A 12,041-nucleotide genomic window follows, 5' to 3' on the forward strand; every position below is an offset into this window, starting at 1 on the left:
GGGGCAGGGCCTGCAGGGCTGGGGGGCTCCTGGGGCGGATTTTGGGGTTCAGGGATGGATTCTGGGGTTCCCGGGATTTCATTGGTTCCAGGCTGGGTTTGGGGGGTTGGATTTTGGGGGTTCCAGGTTGGATTTTTGGGGTTCCTGGGACGGATTTTTGGGGTTCCTGGGACGGATTTCAGGGTTCCAGGTGTCTCTATGTTTCACGTTGGATTTTATTGGTTCCAGGTTGGAATTTGGGCATTCCTGGGATGGATTTTTGGGGTTCCCCGGTTCCATTTTGGGGTTCCCAAATTTCAGGGTTTCGGGTTCGATTTCGAGGTTTCCAGGATGGATTTTGGGGTTCCAGGTTGGATTTTGGGGTTCCAGGTTTGACAGGTCCAACGTTGGACATTATTGGTTCCAGGACGGATCTCCAGGGTTTCGGGTTGGATTTTGGGGTTTCCAGGCTGGATTTTTGAGATTTTACACTGGATTTTGGGGTTTCTGGGTGAAATTTTGGGGTTTCCACGTCGGATTTTCACTTTTCCTCACTTCCACTCCCCATCCCCACCACCTTGAGGGCGAAGTCGAGCGCGGGGGCGCTGTGGGTCAGGCACCCCATGGACACGACGTCCACGTGGGGCCCCAGGAAGCTGCCCAGGCTCTCCAGGCCGATGCCCCCGCTGGCCTCCACCAGCACCTGCGGCTGCGCGGCCTTGACGCGCGCGGCCGCCGCGTGCAGCTCCTGGAAACGGGGGGAAAACGTCAAAAAACCCAAAATTTGGGGTTCATTGGATGAGTGGGGGTCCGGTTCATTGGGGTTGGGCGGGATTCGAACCCAAAATTGGGGTGTCCCTGCTCAAATTTGGGTTTTCCCCATAAAAATCCCCACAAATCCGGGGATTAGTCCACCCAAAATTGGGGTGTCCACCCCCAAATTCCCCTTAAAGCAGAAACACCAAAAAAATTGGCATTTTTCACCCAAAAATTTGGGGTCTCTCCCCCAGAAAAATCCCAAATTTGGGATTTTCAACCTAGAATCTGCCCAATTTCAGTCCCTAGAGAAACCCATTAATTCTGGGATTATTTAACCCAAAATTGGGGTGCCCACCCCCAAATTCCCCTTAAACCAGAAACACCAAAAATTTGGGATTTTTCACCCAAAAATTTGGGGTCTCCCACCCAGAAAAATCCCAAATTTTGGGATTTTCAACTTAAAATCTGCCCAATTTCGGTCCCTATAAAAACCCATTAATTCTGCAATTATTTAACCCAAATTTCGGGTGCCCACCCCCAAATCCCCACTCAACCAGAAACCCCAAAAATTCGGGGTTTTCCATCCAAAACTTGGGGTCCGAACCACTGAGAAAAACCCCAAAATTTGGGATTTTCAATCTAAAATCTGCCCAAATTCGGTCCCTATAAAAACTCATTAATTCTGGGATTATTTAACCCAAAATTGGGGTGCCCACCCCCAAATTCCCCTTAAAGCAGAAACACCAAAAAAATTGGGATTTTTCACCCAAAAATTTGGGGTCTCTCCCACCCAGAAAAATCCCAAATTTGGGGGTTTCCAACCCAAAATTTGCCCAGTTTGGGTCCCCAGAAAAAATGATCAATTTTGGGATTGTTCCACTTAAAATTGGGTGTTCAAAATTGGGGTGCCCACCCCCAAATCCCCTTCAAACCAGAAACCCCAAAAATTTGGGGTTTGCAACCCAAAACCTGCCCAGTTTCGGTCCCACTTCTTGGGTTTATCCCAATTTCTTTTTGCTTATTTCCCCATTTTTTTGGGTTTTTTCCCATCTTTGGGGGGTTTATCCCCATTTCAAAAAGTCCACAGCCCCATTTTTGGGGTTTTTCTTCCTATTTTTTGGGGTTTGTCTCAATTTTTTGGGGTTTTTTTCCCCCATTTTTTAGGGTTCATTCCTTTTTATTTGTTTGTTTGTTTTTCCCATTTTTGGGGTTTCATCCCAATTTTTGGGGCTTATCCCAAATTTTTGCAGCATGTCCTCATTTTTTGGGTTTTTTTCCTTTTTTTTGTTTTTATTCCCATGTTTTTTTATTTTTTCCCACTGTTTGGTTTGGGTTTTTCCATTTTTCTGGGGGTTTCCCCCATTTTTTGTGGTTTTTCCCCATTTTTTTGGGAATAATGCCATTTTTTGGACTTTATCCCTATTTTTGGTGTTTATCCCCATTTTGGGGGCTTTTATCCCCATTTTTTGGAGTTTTACCCCCATTTTGCGGGTTTTATCCCAATTTTTTGGCATTTATTCCATTTTTTTGGGTTTTTTCTCAATGTTTGGACTTTACCCCAGTTTTTTGGCGGGTTCATCCCCCCTTTTTGGGATTTTTTCCTCATTTTTTGGGGGTTTTCCACCTTTTTTTTTTGTCGATTCCCCATTTTTGGGGTTTATCCCAAATTTTTTCAGATCTTCCCCACCCCCCCGTTGTTTTTTTTTTTGGGGATTTATCCAAATATTTTTTTATTTTTCCCATTTTTATGGGTTTCTCCCCATTTTTGGAGTTTATCCGAGTGCAGATCCCGGTAAAGGGAGACAATGTCAGTGAACCCCAAAATTTGGGGTTCGGTTCATTGGGGTTGGGAGGGATTTGAACCAAAATTGGGGTGTCCCTGCTCAAATTTGGGTTTTTCCCATAAAAATCCCCACAAATCTGGGGATTTGAACCCAAAATTGGGGTGTCCCTGCTCAAATTTGGGTTTTCCCCATAAAAATCTCCACAAATTTGGGGATTTGAACCCAAAATTGGGGTGTCCACCCCAAATTCCCCTTAAACAAGAAACACCAAAAATTTGGGATTTTCCACCCAAAATTTGGGGTCCGACCCACCAAGAAAAACCCCAAAATTTGGGATTTTCAACCCAAAATTTGCCCAATTTGGGTCCCTAAAAAATTTATCAATTCTGGGATTATTTGACCCCCCCCAAAAAAACCCGATTTTTTGCAGTTATCTGCCCCAAAATTTCACCGTTTTTCCCCAAAATTTCACCTTTTCTCCCCCAAAATTTCGATTTTCGGGGTTCCCCGATGTTTTGGGGCTGCCCCGTGGGCTCAGAGCTCAAATCTCTGCCACCCCCCACCCCAATTCTGGGGTTTTCACCGTTTTTTCCCCAAATTTTCGCCGTTTTTCCCCAAAATTTCGCCATTTTTCCCCCCAAAATTTAGATTTTTGGGGTCCCCCGATGTTTTGGGGCTCACCTCTGGGCTCAGGTTGTCGAGCAGGACGACATCGGCCCCGGCCTTGGCCGCCTCCAGCGCCTGCTCAGCGCTCGCGCACTCCACGCCCAATTTCCGCATGAAGCCCCCGGCCCGGCGCGCCCCCTCAATCAGCTGCAAAGACCCCAAAATAACCCCCAAAAATTAGGGATTTGCCCCCAAAATTTGGGTTTTTCTATTCAAAATTAATCCTCAAAAATTGGGGATTTCTACTCAAAATTTATCCCCAAAAATTTGGAAATTAATCCCCAAAAATTGGGTTTTTCTATTCAAAATTAATACCCAAAAATTGGGGATTTCTACTCAAAATTAATCCCCAAAAATTTGGAAATTAATCCCCAAAAATTGGGATTTTTTTCCCCAAATGAATCCCAAAAATTCGGAAATTAATGCCCAAAAATTGGGAATTCTTACTCAAAATTAGTCCCCAAAAATTGGGATTTTCCCCTCAGATTCATCCCCAAAAATTGAGAATTTGACTCCCAAATTAATACCCAAAAATTGGGGATTTCCACTCAAAATTTAAACCCAAAAATTTGGAAATTAATCCCCAAAAATTTGGGTTTTTCTATTCAAAATTAATCCTCAAACATTGGGGATTTCTACTCGAAATTAATTTCCAAAAATTTGGAAATTAATCCTCAAAAATTGGGGATTTCTATTCAAAATTAATACCCAAAAATTGGGGATTTCAACTCAAAATTTTTCCCCAAAAATTTGGAAATGAATCCCCAAAAATTGGGAATTTCCCACCCAAAAATTGGGAATTCCTACTCAAAATTAGTCCTCAAAAATTGGGATTTTCCCCTCAAATTCATCCCAAAAATTCAGAAATTATTCCCCAAAAATTGAGAATTTGACTCCCAAATTAATACCCAAAATTTGGGGATTTCTACTCAAAAAATATCCGCAAAATTTGGGGATTTCTACTCAAAATTTATCCCCAAAAATTTGGAAATTCATCCCCAAAAATTGGGATTTTTTTCCCCAAATGAATCCCCAAAAATTTGGAAATGAATCCCCAAAAATTGGGAATTTCCCACCCAAAAATTGGGAATTCCTCCTCAAAATTAGTCCCAAAAAATTGGGATTTTCCCCTCAAATTCATCCCGAAAAATTCAGAAATTAATCCCCAAAAATTGAGAATTTGACTCCCAAATTAATACCTAAAAATTGGGGATTTCTACTCAAAATTTAAACCCAAAAAATTTGGAAATTAATCCCCAAAAATTTGGGGTTTCCTATTCAAAATTAATCCTCAAAAATTGGGGATTTCTACTCGAAATTAATTTCCAAAAATTTGGAAATTAATCCCCAAAAATTGGGATTTTCTATTCAAAATTAATACCCAAAAATTGGGGATTTCTACTCAAAATGAATCCCCAAAAATTGGGAATTTCTATTCAAAAAATTTGGGAATTTCTACTCCAAAATAATCCGCAAAAATTGGGAATTTCCCTGTAAATTAATCCCCCAAAATTGGGAAATTCTACTCAAAAATAATCCCCCCAAAATGGGGAATTTTCCCCTCAAATTAATCTCAAAAAATTGGGGATTTTTCCCAAAATTAACACCCCAAAATTTCAGAAATTAATCCCCAAAAATCGGGAATTTCTACTCAAAATTTCCCCCCCCCCAAAAAAAATTGGGGATTTCTATTCAAAATTAATCCCAAAAATTGGGAATTTTCACCCCAAAAATTGGGATTTTTTCCACCAAAATTATCCCCAAAAATTGGGAATTTCTACTCAAAAATTGGCAATTTTCCAGCAAAATTAATCCCCAAAAATTCAGAAATTATTCCCCCCAAATTGAGAATTTCTACGCAAAATTAATCCCCAAAAAATAGGATTTTCTACTCAAAATTAATCCCAAAAAATTGGGAATTCCTACTCAAAATTAATCCCCAAATTTGAGAATTTTCCCCCAAATTAATCCCCCCAAAATAGGATTTTCTACTCAAAATTAATCCAAAAAAATTGGGAATTTCTACTCAAAAAATTGGGAATTCCTACTCAAAATTAATTCCCCAAAAATTGGGAATTTTTCCTCAAAATAAATCCCCAAATTTGAGAATTTCCCCCTAAATTAATCCCCAAAAATTGGGAATTTCTACTCAAAATAAATCCCCAAAATTTGGGATTTTCTACTCAAAATTAATCCAAGAAATTGGGAATTCCTACTCAAAATTAATCCCCAAAAATTGGGAATTCCTACTCAAAATTAATTCCCCAAAAAATTGGGAATTTTTCCTCAAAATTAATCCCCAAATTTGAGAATTGCCCCCTAAATTAATCCCCCAAAAATAGGATTTTCTACTCAAAATTAATTCCCAAAAATTGGGATTTTCTACTCAAAATTAATTCCCTAAAAATTGGGAATTTCTACTCAAAAATTTGGGAATTTCTACTCGAAATTAATTCCCAAAAAATTGGGAATTTCCCCACAAAAATTGCAAATTTTCCCCGGAAAAATTGGCAATTTCCCCCCAAAATTAATCCCCCAAAATTTCCCCAAATTTGGGGTCCCCCCACACCCAAAACCCCCCAAATTTTGGGGTGCTCACCTTTGCCAGCGCTCTGGCATTGTCCCGATCCCCCACAAATTTGGCCCCCAAATTTCCCCCATTTTTACCCCAAATTCGGGGTCCCCACAACCGGAACCCCCCAAATTTTGCCCCCAAATTTTGGGTTTCCCCATCCCATTTTCCACCCATTTTTTTTTCTCCCCCATTTCCACCCAAATTTCCCCCATTTTACCCCAAATTTTTCCCCATTTTCCCCCCCAAATTTGAGTGTCCCCACAACCAGAACCCCCAAATTTTGCCCCCAGATTTTGCCCCCGTTTCCCCCCAAATTCGGGGTCTCCCCTCCTCATTTCAGCCCCATCCCCCCCCCAATTTTTCCCCCCATTTCTCCCCCATTTTCCACCCAAATTTTTCCCATTTCCACCCAATTTCGGGGTACCCCACAGCGAATTTCACCCCAAATCCCCCAAAATTGGGGTCCTTACCGTTTAACCCCTTCCTGTCCCTCACTCAGTTCCACCACCGCTCTGTGCTTGTCCTTGAGCAGCCCGGAGCCCCCATTTCCCCTCCAAATTTCCCCTCATTTTACCCCAAATTTTTTCCCCATTTCTCCCCATTTTCCCCCCAAATCCGGGGGTCCCCACAACCAGAACCCCCCAAATTCTGTAGGGTCTCCCCACAACCAAAACTGCCCCAATTCAAGGGTCCCCCCACTTATTTCCCCCCCAATTTCGGGGGTCCCCACCTGCCGGATCCCCCCCCCATTCTCCCCCCATTTCTTCTCCATTTTCCCCCCAAATTTTTCCCCATTTCTCCCCCATTTTCACCCAATTTTTTCCCTAATTTCGGGGCTCTCCCACCCCAAAATTCCCCCAAATTTTGGGGTCCTCACCTGTGTCACCCCCTCCTCTGTCTCCAGTGCCACCGCTCTGTGATTGTCCAGATGCCCCCTCCCCAAATTCCTGATCCCCCTCCCCATTTTCCACCCAATTTTTTCCCCAATTTCGGGGTTCCCCCACCCCCAAAACCCCCCAAAATTTGGGGTCCTTGCCCGTTTAACCCCTTCCTGTCCGCTGTCGCTCTCTCTGTGATTGCCCCCCCCAAATTTCCTCCCCATTTTCCACCCATTTTTCCCCAATTCCACCCATATTTTTCGCATTTCCACCCACATTTTGGGGTTCCCCCGACCCCAAAATTTGGGGTCCTTACCCGTTTAACCCCTTCGTGCCCGCCTCCGCCCATCTCGGCCATGGCCCTGTGCTTGTCCTTGAGCAGCCCGAACGCCCCCAGCCCCTCCCAAATTTTCCCTCATTTTACCCCAAATTTTTCCCCATTTCCCCCCCAAATTTGGGGGTCCCCACAACCAGAACCCCCCAAATTTTGCTCCCAAATTTCCCCCCCAAATTCGGGGTCTCTTCTCCCCATTTCTCCCCTCATTTCCCCCTATTTCCCCCCCCCAGTTTTTCCCGCCATTTCTCCCCCATTTTCCACCCAAATTTTTCCCTCATTTTCCCCCAGATTTCGGGGTACCCCCGCCCCAAATCCCCCCAAAATTTCGGGGTCCTTTCGGGGTCCTTTCCTGTTTAACCCCATTCTTCCCGCCTGCGCCCATCTCGGCCACGGCCCTGTGCTTGTCCCGATCCCCCCTCCCCATTTTTTCCCATTTCTCCCCCAACTTTTCCCCCATTTCCACCCAAATTTTTCCCCAATTTCGGGGGTCTCTCACCCCAAAATTTGGGGTCCTTACCCGTTTAACCCCTTCCTGTCCCTCACTCAGTTCCACCACCGCTCTGTGCTTGTCCTTGAGCAGCCTGAACGCCCCCAGTCCCTCCCAAATTTCCCCTCATTTGCCCCCAAATTTTTCCCCATTTCCCCCCCAAATTTGGGGGTCCCCACAACCAGAACCCCCCAAATTTTGCCCCCATTTCCCCACAAATTCGGGGTCTCCTCTCCCCATTTCTCCCCTCATTTCTCCCCTATTCCCCCCCCAGTTTTTCCCGCCATTTCTCCGCCATTTTCCACCCAAATTTTTCCCTCATTTTCCCCCAAATTTCGGGGTCTCCCACAACCAAAACCGCCCCAAAACCCCCCAAAATTTCGGGGTCCTTACCCGTTTAACCCCTTCCTGTCCCTCACTCAGTTCCACCACGGCCCTGTGCTTGTCCTTGAGCAGCCCGGACCCCCCATTTCCCCGCCAAATTTCCCCTCATTTTACCCCAAATTTTTCCCCAATTTCGGGGATCTCTCACCCCCAAATTTCGGGGTCCTTACCCGTTTAACCCCTTCGTGCCCACCGCCCATCTCGGCCACGGCCCTGTGCTTGTCCTTGACGAGGCCGAAGGCCCCCAGCCCCTGGCGGTGCCCCTGCGCGCCGCCCACGCCCAGCGCGTACTTCTCGGCCGCCCTGAAGCCGGGCGTGCCCTTGCGCGTCCCCGCCACGACCCCTCCCCAGTTCCGGCTCTCGGCGACGCCCCGGGCCCGGGCGGCCATGGAGGCCACGCCGCTGCAGCGGCCCAGGACGTTGAGGGCCGTGCGCTCGGCCAGGAGCAGCCCGGAAACGGGGCCGCGAACCTCGGCCAGCAGCGCCCGGCCCGGGCCCAGCCGGGAACCTTCGGGAACCTTCCAGAGCACGGAGCAGCCCGACACCGCGAACACCGCCTCGGCGAACGGGCAGCCGGCCAGCACCCCGAAAAACGGGGCGGGGGCGGGGTTAAATGCGGGGGTTTCGGGGTTAAATCGCGGGGTTTCGGGGTTAAATCGCGGGGTTTCGGGGTTAAATCGCGGGGTTTCGGGGTTAAATCCGGCGGTTTCGGGGTTAAATGCGGGGGTTTCGGGGTTCAATGCGGGGGTTTCGGGGTTAAATCCGGCGGTTTCAGGGTTAAATGCGGGGGTTTCGGGGTTTTTGACGAGGATGTGGGCGCGGATCTCGGCGTTCCCCAGCGGCGCCACGGTGGGGTCGGGCCAGGGCGCGTCCTCGTCCAGCCAGGAGCGCGCCAGGGCCCGCAGGCGGTGCGGGGGAGGGGGGGGCGGCCAGGGGGTCCCCAAAAGGTTCGGGGGGTTCGGGGGTCCCGCGGGGTTCGGGGGCGCAGAGCCGGACATGGTGCGGAGAGACCTGGGGAGAGAGAAAGGGAATTAGGGGGAGGATATTGGGGTCCTTGGGGGGCATTTTGGGGGTCTTTGGGGAGTCTCTGTGAGGATTTGGGGGTCCCAGGAGGGTCCTTGAGAGGATTTCGGGGTCCCAGGAGGGGATTTGGGGTAATGGGGAGGGGTCTTCGAGGGGTTAATGGGGTCCCAGGGGAGATTTTGGGGTTCCCATTGGGATCTATGGGGAGATAATTGGGTCTGGGGGGGATTTTGGGGGTCCTAGGAGGGTCCTTGGGGGGATTTTGGGGCTCTTTGGGGGATCCTGGAGGGGATTTTGGGGTCCCTGAGGGGATTTAGGGCGATGGGGAGGGGGCTTGGAGGGGATTTGGGGGGTCCTTGAGGGGATTTTGGGGTCCCCATTGGGATTTTTGGGGAGCTATTTGGGTCTGGTGGGGATTTGGGGGTCCCAGGAGGGGGCTTGGAGAGGATTTAGGGGTCCCAGGAGGGTCCTTGAGGGGATTTTGGGGTCCCCATTGGGATCTATGGGGAGATATTTGGGTCTAGGGGAGATTTGGGGGTGTGGGGAGGGGGCTTGGAGGGGATTTTGGGGTCGGTTTCGGGGGATTTTGAGGGGATTTTGGGGGTTTTGGGGGTCCCAGGAGGGTCCTTGGGGGATTTTGGGGCTCTTTGGGGGATCCTGGAGGGGATTTTGGGGTCCCTGAGGGGATTTGGGGCAATGGGGAGGGGGCTTGGAGGGGATTTGGGGGGTCCTGGTGGGGATTTTGGGGTCCCAGGAGGGGATTTGGGGTAATGGGGAGGGGGCTTCGAGGGGGTTAATGGGGTCCCAGGGGGGATTTAGGGGTCCACATTGGGATCTATGGGGAGATTTTTGGGTCTGGGGGGATTTGGGGGGTCCCAGGAAGGTCCTGAGGGGCTTTGGGGGTCTTAGGGGGGTCCTGGAGGGGATTTGGGGGTGCGGGGAGGGGTCTGGGGGGGGTTTTGGGGTCTCAGGGGAGTCCTTGAGGGAATTTTGGGGTCCCCATTGGGATTTAGGGAGAGATTTTGTGTCTGGGGGCGATTTGGGGGTCCCAGGAGGGTCCTTGGGGGATTTTGGGTGTGGGGAGGGGGTTTTGGGGAGATTTAGGGGGTCCTTGAGGGGATTTTGGGGTCCCAGGAGGGGATTTGGGGCGATGGGGAGGGGCCTTCGAGGGGTTAATGGGGTCCCAGGGAGATTTTGGGGTCCCCATGGGGATCTCTGGGGAGATTTTTGGGTCTGGGGGCGATTTTGGGGTCCCAGGGGGGATTTTGAGGGATTTTGGGGTCCCAGGGGGGTATTTGGGGGGTCTTTGAGGGGGTTTTGGGGTCCCCCTTGGGGTTTTTGGGGAGGTTTTGGGTCTGGGGGGGATTTTGGGGGTCCCTGGGGGGATTTGGGGGCGCTGAAGAGCAAATTTGGGTCGGGTTTGGGGGATTTGGGCCAATTTGGGGCCGATTTTTTTCCCCATTTTGGGGATTTTTGGCCGATTTTGTGCCAATTTGGGTCAATTTGGTGCCGATTTTTGCCTTTTCCCCCTTTTTTGGGATTTTTTGGTGATTTTGGAGTTAATTTGTGTCAATTTTTGCCAATTTTGTGCCGATTCTTTGCCTTTTTTCCCCTTTTTTAGGATTTTGGGGTAATTTTGGGGTGAATTTGTGTCAATTTTTCCCAATTTTGTGCCAATTTTCCCCCTTTCTTTCTGGTTTTGGGTAGTTTGGGGTGATTTTAGGTTATTTTTTTCCAATTTTGTGCCGATTTTCCCCTTTTTTCCATTTTAGGGATTTTTTGATAATTTTGTACCAATTCTTGCCAATTTAGTGCCGATTTTTCCCCCTTTTTTTCTGGTTTTGGGGCTTTTTAGCCGATTTTTTGTCAAATTTTGCCCATTTTGTGCCGATTTTTTGCCTTTTTTTCTGCTTTTGGGCCAATTTCTGCTGATTTTGTGTAATTTCAGCCGATTTTATGCCAATTTTTCCCATTTTTGCGCTGATTTTCCCCCTTTTTTCCGGTTTTGGGGCAATTTCTTCTGATTTTGGGCAATTTAAGCCGATTTTATGTCAATTTTTGCCATTTTTGTGTCGATTTCCCCCCTTTTTTTCCCTTTTAGGGGTTTTTGGATTATTTCGTGACAATTTGAGTCAATTTAGTGCCGATTTTCGCCCTTTATTTAAATTTTGGGAGATTTTAAAATAATTTCGTGTCAATTTTTGCCACTTTTGTGCCGACTTTCCTCCTTTTTTCCTGATTTTGGGCAATTTAGGGCGATTTTGAGTAATTTTAGCTGATTTAGTGCCGATTTTTCCCGATTTTGTGTATTTTGGGATGGTTTTGGGTGATTTTGTGCCAATTTTTGCCAATTTTGTGCCGATTTTTCCCCTTTTTCTGGTTTTGGGCCGATTTCTGCTGATTTTGTGTAATTTCAGCCGATTTTATGCCAATTTTTGCCAATTTTGTGCCGATTTTTCCCCTTTTTTTTTCCGATTTTGGGCCGATTTCCGCTGATTTTGTGTAATTTCAGCCGATTTTGTGCCAATTTTCGCCAATTCTGCGCCGATTTTCCCCCTTTTTTCCGGTTTTGGGCCAATTTCTGATGATTTTGGGTTATTGTAGCCGATTTTATGTCAATTTTTGCCAATTTTGTGCCGATTTTTCCCCTTCTTTCCCGTTTTGGGCCGATTTCCGCTGATTTTGTGCAATTTCAGCCGATTTTGTGCCGATTTTTGCCCTTTTTGCCCCAAATCCCGCGGTCCAGGGGCCGTTTTGGGCCCGGCCCCGCCCCCTCCCCCTCCCCCGCCCCTCCCCCACTCACCGGGCGCGCGCCGGGCCCGAATGAGGCCCCGGGGGGGGGAGGGGGGGGAATCTTACCCGGGGGGCGGGGCCACAGCGCGGGCGCTGATTGGCTGCCGCCGCTGATTGGCTGCCGGCGCTGATTGGCTGCCACGCCCACCCAAAAAAAAAAAAAAAAATCCCCAAAAACCCAAAAATAAACCCGGAAGTGTTTGGGGGGAGGGGAAGTTGGGGAAAAATGGGGGGAAATTGGGAAAAATTGGGAAAAAAATGGGGAAAAATTGGGAAAAATGAGATTTGGGGACATTGGGGGAAAAATGGGGAAAAAGTGGGGAAAATTGGGGAAAATGAGATTGGGGGAACATTGGGGAAATTGGGGGGAAAATGG

The 12,041-nt window shown here is 47.9% G+C and overlaps 1 protein-coding gene across 1 annotated transcript; it reads right to left on the minus strand.

The window, feature by feature from the left end:
• Positions 1-165: 165 nt before the first annotated feature.
• Positions 166-8,847, minus strand: LOC134413883 (nicotinate-nucleotide pyrophosphorylase [carboxylating]-like). The gene is made up of 4 exons (XM_063147913.1): positions 8,633-8,847; positions 8,029-8,437; positions 3,204-3,335; positions 166-727 (listed from the first exon to the last, which is right to left on the minus strand). The coding sequence occupies exons 1-4, from the start codon at positions 8,845-8,847 to the stop codon at positions 521-523; spliced, it is 963 nt and encodes a 320-aa protein (XP_063003983.1). The 3' UTR covers positions 166-520.
• Between the last annotated feature and the right edge of the window lie 3,194 nt (positions 8,848-12,041).

Source organism: Melospiza melodia, unplaced genomic scaffold, assembly GCF_035770615.1.
Source record: "Melospiza melodia melodia isolate bMelMel2 unplaced genomic scaffold, bMelMel2.pri scaffold_55, whole genome shotgun sequence".
In the NCBI taxonomy this organism is placed as follows: domain Eukaryota; kingdom Metazoa; phylum Chordata; class Aves; order Passeriformes; family Passerellidae; genus Melospiza; species Melospiza melodia.